The 17,392-nt window shown below is 35.8% G+C and overlaps 2 protein-coding genes across 4 annotated transcripts in view; both read right to left on the bottom strand.

The window, feature by feature from the left end:
• Positions 1-2,002: 2,002 nt before the first annotated feature.
• LOC113051185 (3-keto-steroid reductase-like) lies at positions 2,003-4,089 on the bottom strand. The gene is made up of 5 exons (XM_026214766.1): positions 4,052-4,089; positions 3,955-3,990; positions 3,465-3,668; positions 2,765-2,888; positions 2,003-2,536 (listed from the first exon to the last, which is right to left on the bottom strand). The coding sequence occupies exons 1-5, from the start codon at positions 4,087-4,089 to the stop codon at positions 2,366-2,368; spliced, it is 573 nt and encodes a 190-aa protein (XP_026070551.1). The 3' UTR covers positions 2,003-2,365.
• A 166-nt stretch (positions 4,090-4,255) lies between these two features.
• LOC113050491 (discoidin domain-containing receptor 2-like) overlaps positions 4,256-17,392 on the bottom strand; it is a 37,028-nt gene continuing 23,891 nt past the window's right edge. The window contains exons 4-17 of one of the 3 annotated variants that reach the window (XM_026213488.1): positions 16,808-17,039; positions 15,787-15,934; positions 14,253-14,355; positions 12,816-12,999; positions 12,341-12,581; positions 10,585-10,650; positions 10,299-10,435; positions 9,284-9,500; positions 8,970-9,196; positions 8,484-8,611; positions 8,100-8,297; positions 7,661-7,895; positions 7,381-7,530; positions 6,406-6,537 (exon numbers count right to left, since the gene is read on the bottom strand). In XM_026213488.1, the coding sequence (XP_026069273.1) occupies positions 6,406-6,537; positions 7,381-7,530; positions 7,661-7,895; positions 8,100-8,297; positions 8,484-8,611; positions 8,970-9,196; positions 9,284-9,500; positions 10,299-10,435; positions 10,585-10,650; positions 12,341-12,581; positions 12,816-12,999; positions 14,253-14,355; positions 15,787-15,934; positions 16,808-17,039 (2,398 nt within the window). Of the gene's footprint in view, positions 6,538-7,380; positions 7,531-7,660; positions 7,896-8,099; positions 8,298-8,483; positions 8,612-8,969; positions 9,501-10,298; positions 10,436-10,584; positions 10,651-12,340; positions 12,582-12,815; positions 13,000-14,252; positions 14,356-15,786; positions 15,935-16,807; positions 17,040-17,392 lie in introns of all 3 variants that reach the window. The other 2 variants (XM_026213486.1, XM_026213487.1) reach the window with 2 other exon arrangements.

Here is a 17,392-nt window from a genome sequence, read left to right as displayed (position 1 = left end):
CGTTTCTGTATTTTTTAGCAGCAGAAGATAACATAGTTGGGTAAACTTCTATAGAAGTGAATTAGATTTTTTTATTTTTTAAGAGAGAGCGATGCCAAATTTATGTCACTCCCATAGAGACTGAATTAGTAAAACCCTCTCATTAGCATTAACTATTTTTCTTTAATTTGATGCAAAGGTAATATAATACAAATGTAGTGTTATACATGTAAATACATCACAGTCACACCTTTGTTAAAAGGGTCTATTGCATACAAGTACTTTTTGTAAATACAAGCTAAAATCATATGTGAAGAACATGATGTGGTTCACAGCCTATTATCAAAAATATTTCATATAACATGTTTCTGAAGATCTTCATGAGGTGTTCATCTATTACATAGATAAGATTTCTAGATGGAAATGTGTTATAAGGCAATAGAATGCATGAGGTTTGGTGTCCATATTTAGTTTTTTGTTTTGATATCTAGATCCTCATCTCTCAGTTTCTTCCGCACGGTTTCCTCAAGTTCTAATAACTTCACATAGAGGGCCTCTGACATATTTTCATTAATATCCATCTGTAAACACACAAAAAGCAGTTAAACGATGGACAGTATCAGTTTTGAATATTATAAACAAGTTCAACAGCTGAGAAAAATGAAAGTCCATGCATTCCCTTGCAGAACTAACCGAATCACAAAATATATATAAACCCCTACAGACTATATTTTGCAATATAAAATTGGATTTAAAATAGACCAAAACAGGCATGAAAAATCGATGAGTGAGGGAACCTGATTGTCAGTTCTGACCTTGTGTGGCTGAGTGTAATTGTTTCCAAGCCCAGAGGTCAAACTGTGGTATTTGGCATTGGGGTCCAGTGACTCAGGTTTCTGCATGAACAGCCAAAACTGTGTATAAAAAACAATAGATGAAAACTGAGACTAGGAGAAATCAATGAGGCCCAGACAACTGTGAATGAACTGAGTCATTTCTCCAAATGACATGCAATACTAAGCTTCAAAAGCTATTCGAATCAAAGCAGTTTCACATCTTGACTTATTTTTTCCATTTATTTGTACTATAAAACATTTGCCATTTCACTATTGACAATTCAGTAGTTCTATAAAGTGATACAATAAACTGTAATAATTATTCATGGTTAAATTTGATGACGCTATGAACATTTGTGGTAGTGGTGGTCACTATTGGGGGTAACGCATTACAAATAACTCGAGTTACGTAATAAGATTACTTTTTTCAAGTAACTAGTAAAGTAACGCATTACTTTTTAATTTACAAGAAAATTCTGAGTTACTTTTTTAAAAAACTAGAGTAACTACTACTTACTTTTTCAAAAAAAGTAATGCCAGTTTGTTTTCCCATTTATTGACTGACAAGTCTCCTGTCCCCATAATGGGAGAAATCGGAAGTTCAGAGGCGTTGTGTGCGCTTTGTGAACATGATGTTACTGTAGCTCTAGACTAAATGTGAATGTGTATTAATTCATCTTCACAAAAAAAAAAAAAAAAAAAAAACAGATTTACCATTCATCAAAATTAATTAAAACGCAGGTGAAATGCAAACCCAGAATATGATGCAAACCTGCAATAATTAAATATGCATTGCTAACACATATTTATCTAATCCCATTTTATTAACTAATGTCTTTATTAACTTTATTAACTAATGCGTCTTGAGCATCATATCAGAAAATTTTCTGAATGATTTCTGAAGAATCAAGTGATATATATATTACAGTTGTGTCACTTATGTATTTATTTTGGAAAATGTGATAATGTTTTTTCTGGATTCTTTGATGCATATCAAGCATATTACACTTTCTGAACAACATTATTCTTCAGTAGCATTATAAATATCTTTACCAATTTTTATACGTTTAATGCAAATTTGATTAAAATGTCAAAAAGTACTACTTTCCCATAACCCCCCCCCCCCCTCAAAAAAACAAAACAAGTTAATAAAAAATATTTAAGTGCGTGGTTTGAGAGAGAAGCAGAGGACAACTTGACTAGAAATACAAGCCTCACTCCTCCTCACTCGGTGCCAGCCCAGCAGAAAATCGATACACCACAATAACATGACTGACCGAATGAAACGACTTCCAGCACTGATGACCGAATGCCTTAGTGCAAAAGAATGAGCTCCTCAATTAGCAAAAGAAAACCCTTCACAAAGAAGCACAGAGCTGCTATTTGAGGACTCAAAATAACTTCAGCACTACAGCCTTTCAGATAAATTATTGATCGAGACAGCTGGCAGGGAACAAGTTGCTGGCAACAGTGAAATGAATCCTGTGGCATTTATGGGTGAAATAATGTTCCAGGAGATCTTTTTGAGGAAGATGATTTGGTTGATAGTGTTATATGAAAAAGACAGAAACTGTATTGTGTTCTACCACAGCTATGTAAATAACTGTATATAAATAACGCCAAAAAAAAAAAAGAACCAGAAGGAGATGACCAAATAGATTAGTGTCAAACACTTCCTGCAAACCAATGGATGTGACCTTATTTTCTGGGTATATACTATGCTATACAATCAGTAGCATTCGAAGCAGTAATTGGTGCACAAGAAACATTTCTTATTATCATCAATGTTGAAAACAGTTGTTCTCTGTAAACATTTCTTTTTAGGATTCTTTATTGAATATGATGTTGAAACAGTAACATTATATGTGTCTTCACTGTCACTTTGTGTTAATTAAATGCATCTTTGCTGGATAAATTACAATTGCATAAACATTTCAAAACTTTTAAACTACTAAGTGTATATAGAAAGAAATACTATACCTAGAAAACAGGCCTTTATAAGAGGCTTTGTGATCTACTCTGGGATTAGGCATGATTCCAGCATTGAGATACAGATGGTCTAATCTGTTGTATCTGTGTAAGTTAAATAACTTTTTAATGTTCATTCAAGATTATATTACATATAAAGTTTATTTAGCATTATACTTAAAACAGATCTGGGGCTTTAAATGGGCCAGTCACATCAATCCAAGTTCACAGTGTCTAGTGACTCCTAATCTGCTCCTAACTGTATAAATACATGAAAGAAAATTCAAAAGTACTTAAATTATTTGCAGATTTCAGGTTCTGGCATGGATACTACATTAGTTAAAGTTCTGCAGCCCATGCTTACTAACTGTGGGGATGTTATAATTTTTAATATGTACAATTAGATTTAAGAAAAAAATATATATATATATATATATTTTTTTTTTCAGAACTACAGTGCAGTGCAGTATTTATTTATTTATTTATTGTCAACATCAACTTAATTTAAGTCTCTTCCTCACATAAAACTATGATATGGCTTCCAAAGTCTTGGATTATAGTGTGGAGTCATGTGGATTACTTTTATGGTGCTTTTTAGAGTTTGACATCTTTATGCGTATGAAAGGCATAAAGTCCATTAAAATTAGTGTATTTTGGTAAACAGAAACTGGGATGTCTTACATCTGCTTGAACTCTTCAGCAGCCCTGAGCACAGAGCGCATGTTGGCCACATCTAAGTGCAGCAGAGTAGCTTGAGCTCGAGGGTGAGGCACTAGAAGAGCCTGTCGAGCAGCCTCAGCTCTCTGCATGTTCCTGCAGGCCAGACAGAGCTGCAGCTGGGCATCCCGGCTAAGTAGACGCTCACACAGGGCAAGGACAATACCACTGAATGCACATAAACACACACACACATGCAAACAGGGTTATATGGAGTGAGCATTAACATGCAGAGAAAAAAAGACATTGTGCAGCATGTTTTCTCTACTAACTTACTGGTCAAGCACTCATTTGCAGAATATTTTCTATCTTTCTAAGAAGTATCTTTGTTATTTTAAAACAGAAACATTATGGAAAAATAATCTAAAAGTTGTCACTACAGTGATAACAGAATGACGTTTAAAGCAGTGACGTGAAACAACTAAGTATACAATTAGATACACAGTTTCGTTACCTGTTTGCACCGGTTAACAGCACTACTTTCTTAATCCTATCTTTACATTCATACACTGTACTTTCCCTTCGCAACCGGTTCTAACGTTGTATTTCACCAGTGTCTGTGTAAGGATGGAGTTTGCACAGCCGCCATGGTCACACTTCTATCGGCCAATCAGCTGTTTCCTTTCTGTGACGTGCCATCTACTCTGACCAATCCAGACTTAGACACAGTCAGAGCAGGCTAATAAAACAAGTGTGTAACCCTTCTCTAATAAAATCAAAGTAAACAAACAAATTAATGCAAAAGTAGAAAATGGTCAGTTTTAAGATTCAGTTCATATTTATTCGACAGAAAACCAATGCACGAAAGAACGATTTAAAAAGCTAATATTATAGTACACAAGTTAAATGTCTTGATACATTCTAAGATGTACTTAATGTCCAATTCACGTAACGTTATACAAATAAAAAAACACACGTTTTATTACTGTGAAAGTATGAAATTGTGCTTTTATAGTTATACAATTTCTAGACAAGAAGTTTAAAGATTCATCAATTTATTATTTTATGTACATTTTCCTTACATAGCTATACAATAGGCTGATAATGGAAAATTAGGACTAATTAAAAATACAGCACAAAGCATTAGGTTAGAAAGGATAAGAATCACTTTAAAGAAATTTTGCTATGAATAAAAAAAATCCAGTTTTTCCATGTATTGTGATGAGCCATTGTCAATGTACAGAATATGAAAATTATCCATTTCCTCTCCAAAGATGTGTTATAAAGTGGAATGTTTTTCTAAACAAACTCAAAGCCTCAGAAAGGGCTGTTACTGTTTTATATGTTTATGTTTTGAAGGAAGAACATTTAATATACCATTTCAGAATTAAAGCATATCTATAAAGCAACTTCATCAGTCATGTCAAGAATACTCAAATTAATTTATACTTACAGCTAAAATACCAAACCCACAACCAAAAACACTTCTTATAGACTGGCAGATATCTTAACCAACCCCGAAAGGTGAACACATAAAAAAAAAAAAAATATGGTCATATACAATGACCTTACAAAAAAAAAAAAGAAAAAGAAAGAAAGAAAAAAAAAACAATTTACAAGTACACCAGTTAATTACAAAACAGATTTCCGAGTATCCCATTTGCAGCACTTTTCACTTGCCAACACATCACAACTTACTGTAAACCATCATAGTGCATCTATTCAATACAAATCCAGTATTTATCCCACACTTTAGCAATTCAGCACCACCTAGAATATATTGTATTCTGACTTAAAAGAAAAACAAATAGCTTTAAAATAAGCCTATTTTAATATATATATATTTTTTTTTACAGATAAACAAAATTAGCTGGGGATAATAAATGTACTTACTACCCCTTTCTGTCTAATTTGAGATGAGATGAAAACATAGGACAAATGCAATGAAAATGTGAAATTATCATTATGTAACATATCTGATTTCATCCAACTTCATGCAAATATTGTAAGAGACTAATGTCAAAGAATTATGGCTTTCTTAGCTCATTATGCTGAAAGCTTCTTGATGCAAAAAGTTGTTTTAAGCAAAAAAAAGAAAAAAAAAAGAAAAAAAAGGAGCACAAATGAAATGAACTTAAATAACCACCATACCAAGATTCTTTAAACAATACAACATAAAGAAAAGCAAACACTTGCATAATGCAGTAGGCTTAAATATTAACACAATATATAGGTAGTTGCAGGATAACACTAATATATTTTTTACATTTTCAATTTTAAGTGAATTTTTTCTGATTTAGAAAATTCTGTGACAACCAGATAAATTGGCTTTCTGTTAATCCACTTGTTTGAAAGTTGTCTTTGCAGTTTATTACAAAGACCAAATTAAATATGTCAAATAACAAAATACTTAAGCATTTTCGATAAATGAGATGAAATTATACACAACGTCAAGAGACATCGAGATAAAACCAAAGGTGAATCTGAATGTCAATTAAGGACTCTTATTTACATTCAAGCGGTCTTCGGCCTCAAAATACTGAAAACAACATTAAATTGGACATAATAAAAGGCGCATCAGTAACCACTACCTTGTTTTTTTGGCATTTCCTCTTTCTAATCAGAAATATTCTTATAGATATTTATAACTTATAGAGTTATTTGAAAAAAAAAAACACAGTGTGTAAAATTCAATTCTTCTGTGTTAAAGGTGCCTAAATTCATTGCTACATTTTCTTTGGCCTAGTGGTGCCCAGGTATCGTAAGCCACTTAGGGGGAGCAATTCAATCGTACTATATATATCAGTTTGCCTTTGCACACTCACAGTGAAAATTGCTACGGAAAAATGATAGACTCTGATCTCACTTATATACGGGAACATATGTTGCGGTGTGTAGTTGACTGGAGTCCTGTGGGCACACTGAACTGTCTCTGGGAGTGCCAAGATTGGCACACAAGTGGACACTATGGCTTGCAATCCAGTAATGTGTGATGAATCTCCTGGAAGGATGGGCGCTCTTTGGTGTTTCTGTGCCAGCAGCTCAACATGAGCTTGTAGACAGGATCTGGACACATTGGTGGCTGAGGCAGGTATATCTGAGAATAAGAATATGTTGTTATATATGGTACACTCTTATATAAATAAACATTCCAAAGGATGTTTTTGCAGCGATGCCATTGAACTCTTTTGGTTTCCCCAAAGAACCTTTCAGTAAACAGTTCTTAAAACCGCACCTGCTGTGTCGGGGTCAGTTTCAAACTATTTCAAACTGGTTGAACTATTTATTTCTTATTGAAACTATGTGAATATTTCTCATTTAGGGTCATGAATGAGCATCCAAAGGTTCACACATTGATGTGTTTAGTAAAGGCTGTACAAACTGTATTATGACTTTTGTGTTGGGGTCATATTGTTTACATGCAATTTGCCAGAAATCAATATTTTGTAAAAAAAAAAAAATCTCCATGATCTTTACTTAATATCCGAATGATTTTTGAGAAAAATCTATAATTTTGACTCATAATGTATTTTTTGGCTATTGCTACAAATATACCCTAGCGAATTAAGAAAGGTTTTGTGGTCCAGGGTCAATACATGAGGTCTTCTGAAATGTAAAGCTACAATAGAGGTTTTCTATTTTTGATTTTTGGCAAACTTCATGGAGGTTCCACCCCCAATTTCACCGCCAACACAAACGTTGTCCCCAGTTTTTGAACACAAAAGGACCTTTTTTTTTTTCTTAGTGTGAGAAACATTTGAAAAATGACATTTTTTCTTCTATCAAGAACCTTTTAAAAGTAATTAAAAGGTTCAATGGATATTAAAGGTTCTTCATAGAACCATATATGTCAATACAGAACCCTTATGGATAAATGGATGGATCAGTTTAATCAGATCTCACCCACCTCTCTAAATGGAGCAGAGAAGTGTACCAGTACCTGTCTCCTTTGATCCCGGAAGAACTCTCCTGTGTTTTCAATGACCTGTTCATCTGACAGCTGTGAGTAAGGCTGCTCTTTGCAGAAGGTAAGCATCTCCCAAAGGGTCACGCCAAAAGCCCACACATCACTGGATGTGGTGAATTTCCCCTGTAGATGACAAAAAACATCCTGTGTCACTAGTGATTTATTTGAAGCCAAAAAACACATAAAATGTTCTTCTACGAGACTTTTGAGAGTACGATTTATTGTTTTTCTAGATTGTGTGTGTGTGTCCTACCAGAAGAATGCTCTCCCAGGACATCCAGCGGATTGGCAGCACCGCTCTGCCCTGGATACGGTAGTAGTCTCCGCTATACAGGTTCCTACTCATTCCAAAATCTGCAATCTTGATGGTGAAGTTCTTCCCTACTAGGCAGTTGCGGGTGGCCAAGTCTCGATGCACAAAGTTGAGTGATGATAGATACTTCATGCCTGAAGTAATGTGTGTGGCCATGTGGTGTAGGTTACTGTAACTGAAAAGCAATGAGAGTCATAACCTTGTGTGCTTAAGATCATTACCCAAAAATTCTGTTTAGAAATGAGATGTTGCTTGTTGATTCCATACATATTCCTCTGTTATAATGTGTGAATTTTTCAGAGGGATTTAAAGTCGCAGTCCACCACTGTAATTGCACTTCCAATTTCCATTGCTGTACTTGAAAACTTTTGGTATCTACCTGACTGTGGGAGCGTTGCTGAGGAGAGCGATCATGCCCTCGGGCTCATGGCGAGACAGGAACTGATTAAGGTCTCCATTCTCCATGTACTCGGTGATCATACACAGAGGGTCAGAGCTCATACACACCGCCAGCAGCCTGATGATGTTGGGGTCTTTCAATCGGGACATGATCTTTATCTCCTTCAAGAAATCATTCCTGTAAAGTATGAGATGAAAGAGCTATAGCAATGTTGTTGCATTTTGTGAGGTAACAGAAAAAGGACGAATGTATGAATGAAAGCAAATATTCATGAATATTAAAGCAACAGCATGCATTTGATGTTCATTAGGAAGTTTTGCCTGAATTTACTAAGTCGTGATTGTGACATTTGCACTTGCAAACCTGGCATTTTTATTTGCATCCGTTCGAAGCATTTTAACAGCTACAAGCACTGTTTGGTTTTCAATGACATCGAAGGAGAAGTCCTCATCCATGAAATCTTGCATGCCTTCTGCTTCACACAAATGCACCTAGCAACACGTGAAAACAGCCATTTAGCATATTCAGATATCATTTAAAATACATACTATATTCAAAAGTTTGGGGTCAGTATGATTTATCCAGCAAAGACAAATTACATTTATCAAAGATGGCAGTAAAGACATTTATAATGTTTTCAACTAATTATTCTTGAGCACCACATTATCATATTAGAATGATTTCTGAAAGATCGTATGACACTGAAAACTGGAGTAATGGCTGCTGAAAATGCAGCTATGACCATCACAGGAATAAATAACATTTCAAAAATCTGAAAAGTAGATAAAGATGAAAACTGGACATTTTTTTTCATAAATGGAGACTATTATTTGTTATTTGAGAACCGACCTCTCCAAACTGCCCTTCTCCCAACTTTTCTTTAAGCGTAAGCAGTTTCCTAGGAAATTCCTCCACGGCGACATCCTTCCCTGACAGCAGGTCCATGGTGAGGGCGGGCACTGCGTAGGTATTGCCCCCAGTTACACCCTGCAGGTTGACAATATCTGCCTCGGCATAATGTGGGACCCCCTCTTGTACACTGACTGGAGGGGACTTGGAAGATGTATTTGTTGAAGCTGCAGAAAAAAAAACATAAATATACATGAATATGTATATATATATGAGATTGCATATATATTCCATACACTGCATCTGCAGCTTACCAGTATCCTCTGAGGTCTGGGAAAACTCTGGCAGTTTCCGAACCAGGCGAGAGGGCTCTTGGTAGTCGGGTCCCAGAGGGAAGATGCGCTCATAGGTGGAGCTAGACTCCTGCTCACTGGACACTGAAGAGGGGCTGTTGTTGTTGTTATAGGTGAAGGTCTCACTCTGTATCGACAAACTAGCAGTTAGTTCATCATCCAGCATCCTCCGAGAAACCTGCAATGAAGGATGATTTGTGAGGAAGGCTAAAAAAAAGGCTAAAACATAAACAAGTAGTTTGTTGTATTATGCATCTATGAAATCATAATCACAATCCACTGACAAGTGTTTTTTTTTCATTCATATGAACACTACAAAAATAGCATCATACTGTTTAAGGGTCATCCGGTAAGACTATAATAAAAGCTTGTCATAATCATACTGGTTTTATATGTTAAGGTCTGGTGCAGAATGAATGTTTTATGCAAATAGGTTAAGTGGGAATATTCTGAGTCTCATAACTCATAACTGTACATATAATTGGACATAACTAAAAAGGTTTTTAATGTTTTTGAAAGAAGTCTCTTATGCTCATCAAGGCTCAGTTTAATTGATCAAAAATACAATAAAAGTAATATTGTATTATAGAATTTTTTTTATTATTACATTTTAAAATAACATTTCTATTTTAATTCATCTTAAAATCTTAAAATTTATGTCTGTGATGGAAAAGCTGATTTTTCAGAAGTGTCACATGATCCATCAGAAATCATTCTTATATGCTGATTTGGTGCTCAAGAAACATTTCATATTATTATCAATTTAAAAATAGAACAGTTGTGCTGATTAATATTTTTGGGTAAACCATGATTTATTTTTTCAGAATTCATTAAAGAATAGAAAGTTCAAAAGAAAAAAAAAAATTTGAAATAGAAATATTTTGCAACATTATAAATATCTTCACTGTCACTTTTGAGTCTTTGTTAAATAAATCTATTAATTCAGTTAAAAAAGCTAAAAACGTGTGTGTCTGACCTTCTCGAGCATCTTCTGCCACACTTGTCTCCACAGTATAATAACAATAATGGCTACTAAAATGAAGATGATGGCAACCAAACAGCCAATCAGGATCCGGGTGTTGCTGTCATCTACTTTGTGGGTAGGGTCATCCCCTAAGAAGGGGATAAAGAGAAAGATAACCTGTTGATGAAATGACACTTCAGAAAAGATGCCTGAAGTTTATATATTCAAATGGATTAGAACACAGAAACTGCTGGTTCGCAAAACATATGACTGATTCAGGAGCAGTGGGAAATCTGACCTGGCTGATTGCTGATGGGAGGACCGGTCTTGGGGGGAGACAGGGTTGTGTTGTACATGGCTGTATCTGAAATTAGGGAGTCAAAACAGTCCTTATATGATTTATAGCAAATTATAACTAATTGCAATTATTTATATCAGCTGCCAGAAATAACTGTAGCATAACCGAGCTGTGTATTCTCTTCTGTGTCCTCTGATCCACTAGGATACACTGTTTTATTTCAAATCAAAGCTAAATACATGTAGAAACAGTGTGTCCTTGTGGCACGGAGGACACAGAAGAGCAGCACACGCAGCACGGTGATATGGAGTGACACAGAGGAGACCGTTGACAAAGGAATTATTGAATAAAGTCGTTATTTTTGTTTACTTCGCTTACAAAAAGTGTTCCAATCGCTTCATATAACTCAGATTGCACGTCTGATGGCAGATGGGAGTATTCTGACAACAACTTTTCATATCTTTTAGGGACTTTGACACTGTTATTTACTTGGCAGTCTATGGGACAGTCTCAAGTCTCTTTTATTAACTTAAAGGGGTCCTATTGTGCTGTTTTACAAAGTATTTATTCAATTTTGGTGGTGTACTAGAATAGGCTGTCATACCAGGTTACACATACTTTTCCACATATTTTACATTATTACAACACCTCTCTCCCCAGTCTGTTGTGAATGGCTCAAATAGTTCCTATATCAAATGAAGACGTGGCTTCTGAAATACTTAATGTGCTGTGATTGGTTAGCTGGGCCAGTGTGTGCTGTGACCTGGTTGGGAAATGTCATTCCCCTTACCATAGCTGCCTGTGAGCTTCAGTGTAAATAATGAATTCAAATCAATTTGAGCACGATTTAAACCCAGATGATTGTAACCAATCTAAGTTCGTCTGCCGACATAGTGATAACACTTACTGCCTTCTCTAGTGCAGCTCAACCAGGTCTTGTCCCATTCATCGGTATTTGTGATATCCCAAATCCCGGAAATTATGCGTTGTAGTCGTTAGTTGTAGTTTTTAAAAAGTGACTTCTGTTAAATAATATATCTCACAGGCTCAGATGAAAGTGTCAATGGTTCAACAGTTTGATGGCGCTGAAGTTGCAATCGAGTTCTTGCGGGTTGTAGAGTGATAAACTCCAAAGATGTTATTCTGATGTGGTGGTGGTCAGGAGAGTGGGGGAGGACTGACGGTCCAAAAGGCAAGAGAGCAAGAGCATGTGAGTGGGTCACAGAGGTGAGGCTTTTTAACTTCTGAGTTCATTGGCTTGACCAATGAAAAAGGTGTATTTTTTGAGGAACATCCCAGCAACGATTCTAGCTGATTCAGACGCATGCTTTTTCCTGTCATTGCTATGCTGATGACACGCAGCTCTTCCTCTCATTTCAACCAGTTGGTACCTGCTCGGACCTCAAACTGCCTGACAGACATCTCGGCATGGATAAAAGAGCATCACCTGCAGCTGAATGATTGGTCAGACTGTCTGTCAGTCAAACTCCCTGCGAAGGGTCAATTGCTTTGGGTCATTAAAGCTATCTTATCTGGCTATGATGTCCTTGCTGCCATGGTAACTACTAACTAGTAGCGTGGGGGTTGTTCAACGACATCACGGCACCCAGTCTAGGTACTGGGTGAGTGGTCTGTTGGATTATTTGTTAAATACAACAAATAATAATACGTCTAATTTGTCCAGCCGTTACAGATGAGTGTGGCATCATGAAACAATTTGGACAGAGTTGATGTCTTTGCATGGCCATTTACTAACCTGACTGGAAGGTGATTTCACTGAACATCATCCAGATGTCAGAAAAGTAGAACTGGCACTTAATAGCACTGGCCATGTGATTGTAGAGCGAGACGGTGACAAAGCGGGCACTGGGATTGACATCATCCATCACAGGGCTGAATGATATGGGTGTAGCTTCCCAGTCCAACTCGGAGCGGAAATAACACACCACCTTCTGAAAAGTCTTTACCCTTCGGGAGAACATGTTGTTGCAGTGCACCTGAATCATTTGAGATTAAAAGGGAGAGAGAATACAAAGCATTATGATGGGCGTGAATTCGGGAGAGTTTGGTGATTTAAACCTTTAAATGAGCAAACTATTTTAAACACTTAATCATGCAGTTCCAGCAATTAGACTGCACTTTTAACAACACACCCGTAAACTCGCTTTCTTAGAAAGTTAATATGATTGAAGAGGAGACTTATTGGTGTAGGACTTGACAGACATGTCTACCTTCATGGTGGTGAAGTTGCGGGTGCGGTCAAACTCAAACATGATCTCAACATAACCGTTGGGAAAGCTCTCGTTGGTCCAGCCAACATAGTCATAACCAGGCCATACACTGTAGATGTGACTGTGTGTGAAGTCATCGAGGCCACACATGCCATCCGTCAGCTGTCCAAGTCCTTCTGTCATACTACAGGGGAAAATAGGGCCAAAATGTATATTTTTGTATATATATATATATATATATATATATATATATATATATATAAATAAAAGTTTGTAAACATTGCTATTTTAAATTTTTTTGAAAGAAATTTCTTCTGCTCATCAAGCCTGCATTTATTTGATCAAAAGTACAGACATTTTTTTAATATTGTGATATATTATTACAATTTAAAATAATTACAACAGTTCTGCTGCTTAATATTTTTTTCAGAACAGTCTTTTTAACCTTTTATTCATCAAATATTTTGGACAGCAGAACTGTTTCCAACACTCATAATAAATCAGAATATTAGAATGATTTCTAAATGATCATGTGATAGACTGGATGTTACATGTGACACTGAAGGCTGGAGTAATGATGCTGAAAATTCAGCTTTGCATCACAGGATATTATATAGAGTATATTAGTATATTCAAATAGAAAACTATTACTTTAAGTTGTAATAATATTTCACAATATTACTGTTTTTTCTGTATTTTTCATCAAATAAATGCAGGCTTGATGAGCAGAAGAAACTTATTTCAAAAACATTAAACTTTTTGCCTGTTCTGTATATATATAAATAAATAAAACTTCAAAAGTTTGGGGACAGCTAAATATTCTTTATAACAAAATAATACTTTTAGTCAGGAAGGATTATTAATAACGCAGTTATAAAATAAAACATGAAAAAAAATGATTGATTGTTTTTATCAAGTCTCTCACATTGTATTATTTAATAGCTTGACTTCTTTGTGATCCGTTTATACCAAATGACCTCTAGATGGCGGCACTATATAAGCATTTATCTTCATTTTTCACAGCAATGACACTGGTCTCTCTTGTGATAGTTTAATGACCATGAATGTGTGGATTTTAACTTTAGCGGTTTTCTGCCAGCTCTGTCAAGAAAGCAAACACACTTTGCACCGTGTCATGGAAGGTATTATTCAGGAAGCAATGAGTCAAGTTCTCCTGTGAACATTGTGAAACCACTGTGACTTTCCCCTCCTGGCGCCTGCCGTCATAGAAACAAGGCAATAACAGATCTGTTTGTTTTGTGAAACTGATCTGGGATCAATTCTTTCATTTGCCAGGCATCAGGTAAATTGGACAGTTCAAACGATTCTAACTCTGAATCAGTCATAATCTTTACTACACACTCAAACTTGGATTGGTGTATTAGTGTACTCTGTTTCTTCCTCGTTTATTCTCAAGCTTATGAAAAGTGTACTGACCTGTTACTCATGGCTCCATCATACACAGAGTCATTGAGATAAATATACTGTGCATTGAGAGTCATCTTCTGGCCAAGTGGAGAATTATATGAGACCAAGCCATCTAGAAACAGACACAGTAGAATTTTTGTTAGTTTTTTTTTTTTTTAGGGTTTTATTTTTTTATTTTTTTTAGGTTTTTTAATAACTGAACTGTTAGAGGAGGTCCTGTGCTATGGTAATTCTGAATCATTCCACTGAATGACATTGAATCTGCTGTTAAATATATATATATATATATATATATATAATCTCTTCTGCCTTAACACACTCCATAATAGTATTTAACATATACACTTAGACATTTAACGTTTCCCCTGGAAACTAAGATACCGCGGCGCCAAAACCCTTACGAAAGAAAAAAGCTGTTGTGTTTACAATTGTGGCGAAAAGTGGTTATCAGGATCAACTAAATGCTGGAGTTTCAAAAGTATGTGAAATATTTAAAGTTCGCAGAATTGAATCTTTAAAATATGTCCGACAGTTTTACTTGTTATTGTGGCAACATTTCCATGCCTCAAAACATGACGATGAATGAAACGATCTGTGATTGGTTGTTTGACATGTCGTTAAATGGCTTCATGGGTGGGTCCTGGACAATGAAAGGTGCCATAAATTCTATGCGAGACTACGTAGTCAGTGACGGACAGATTATTATGGCAATTACAGTACATTGGACATCTCAATGTTCGTTTCATTTATCAACCTGAAATTGGGTTTATCATCTGAAACATTTAAGTAGTAACTACATTACATGGCCGCTCATTTTAATGTTAAACTAAAAAAAGGGTGTTCTGTTTACTTTTAATTGCGCACTGACAATTACAACAAAACGTGTGCTTTTGTAAAATAATGAAAGCAAACGGGGTGCGCTTTCTGCCGTCTTGGTCTAACTTGAGCACATCAAAAACAAATTAACTGAAACTCTGTGCTTGCCTCACAGACATGAAAAATATATCTATTGAAAGCAAAATGTCTACTTTCAAATCTAGTTTAAATGGAAAAGATTATGTAATCCATATGAAACATGCATGTCCGCTTTGGAGATGAAGAGTTTGTGTCGTCGACTTCACCACTGCAGCCGAAAATACAGGAAACACTATTTTATCAATGTATTATTATAATGTTAAGGCAGTCTTCTTTCTGTTTTTTCCCTGATGCATTCATAATCATTACTTCTGTCGGTTTGCTGTGGCAAGTAGTTTACTAAATGACTAGGAAAAAATCTTTAGTCGAGGGCAACCCTAGTGGTTCATTAGGAAGTATGTCAACATAGAACAGAAAATAGCGTTATTTAAACAGAATCCTTAAAGTGATAGTTCATCCAAAAATGAACCTGTATTAATTTCTTTCTTCAGTGGAATGTCAAAGATGATGAACACTGGGGACCAAACACATGTGATTTTCCTATGACTATCATTTTGACAAAACAAAAAATATCTGAAGCGTTTAACTCAGTTCAACTCAACTTTAGTTCAACAGTTGCCAGACTTACCCAGCCACTCACAGCCGTACAGTTCCACACGCATACAAACATTCATGGAGTGATCAATGACGGGCATGAAGCGGACAAAACGTGCAATAATGGGTGGCTCCAGGTCCTTCAACACAATGTCATAGGCATTCCTGTTTGCCTGGATCACCTTCACAACAGTAATAAAAAACAAACTTTAGTTAAAACAAACAAAATTTTATTTAGATTTTCCACACTCTGCCAAAAGCATGTGGACACCTAAACTGCAAACTCACTTGTGCTTTTTGAACAGTTAGCACTTCATTTCAAAATTATGTGCATTTAGTCCTCTCTAACAGTTGCAAATCTGGAACTATTTTGGCAGCTTTGCTGGGATTTGTGCTCATTCAGACACATAAGTGTCAGTAAAGTCAGGCACAGATGTTAGATGATGGGGTCGTGTTTGCAGTTGGTGTTCTAATTAATCCCAGAAATGTTTAACTTAGTTCAGATCTGCACACCAGATTCAGTAAACCATTTCTTCTGGATTTCGCTGTGCACAGAGGGACTTATGCTGAAACAGGAAACATCCCATCCTGAAAAGGTCTACAGAGACTGCATGCGTGTAGACTTGATTTTATGCACCTGTTAGTAATGAGTGTAGATAAAATAGTCGAACACGTTGAGAAGTGTCCACATACTTTTGTGACCAGGTAGTGTATAACTGTTACATTAAATTCACTACTGATCGTTTTAGCAACATCACATTAAAATTTGGCTTATGAGTTTTTAAGTTGTGTTATCTAGAATAATTTGCAACTATTCACCTTGCAAAAATGTTTTGCATGAATAAATAAATAATAGTACTTGCACTTGCAGAATTTAATGCATCCTTGCTGAATAAATGTTTGAATTTCTACTCAAAAATAAATACAATAAAATAATAAATAATGTGTTCTTATCATGCCAAAATAAAACAATAATTTAATAATTTAAGAAGATGACGTGCAGCAAGATATTGAGTGCCCTATGACAGCACAGACACCTATGTTGTAGAGTGTACCTCTTTGCCCTGCCTGTTACGCCAGGAGATCCAGCGGCTGCCATCACGGCTGTATTTGATCTTGTATGTCTGGGCAAATTCATTCCCAATGCCCCCCGCGTGACGTCCTTGAGTGCCCACCAGAGTGATGAAGTGCAGAGAACGAAGGTCTATCTGCAGGAACTCATTTATATTCTCAGGTTCTCCTGCTATTTCAGGACACCACGCACCATCTCCTTCCTCACAGTCCAGCCTGAGACACAAAGAAAGTTCAGAACAGAATAAAACATGTGCAAACACCCTTTCATTTATAGCAATCTCTCTGGGTCTCTTGCTTGTGGGCTGCACCACAGACCTTAGTCAGGATAGACTATTGAATTTAACATGGACAAAAGCAAGGCTGTAATTCTCACAACTTACAGCTTTCAAAACTGTTTTATGGACTTTTTGTTTACGGATTTTTTTTTTTTTTGAAAATACATTACATCAGCTGAACAATAGGTATGTTGTTAAACATCAATACAGCCCGCAGACCAGTTCAAACCAGTCAGAAATTTAATACGACACTACTCTGATTAAAGTCTGTAAACTAGTCTACAATTCATT

The sequence above is a fragment of the Carassius auratus genome, chromosome 31 (assembly GCF_003368295.1).
Source record: "Carassius auratus strain Wakin chromosome 31, ASM336829v1, whole genome shotgun sequence".
NCBI lineage: Eukaryota > Metazoa > Chordata > Actinopteri > Cypriniformes > Cyprinidae > Carassius > Carassius auratus.
This window is presented reverse-complemented; position numbering and strand designations above follow the sequence as displayed.

What these genes read in the sequence shown, in the direction of transcription:
- LOC113051185 (XM_026214766.1), bottom strand. Translation starts at nt 4,089, where the DNA reads ATGGCGGCTGTGCAAACTCCATCCTTACACAGACACTG. An exon ending in GCTGAAGAGTTCAAGCAGAT is followed by an intron (nt 2,889 to 3,464) that starts GTAAGACATCCC and finishes TAACTTACACAG; the next exon opens with ATACAACAGATTAGACCATC. An exon ending in CTTTCTATATACACTTAGTA is followed by an intron (nt 2,537 to 2,764) that starts GTTTAAAAGTTT and finishes CTGATTGTATAG; the next exon opens with CATAGTATATACCCAGAAAA.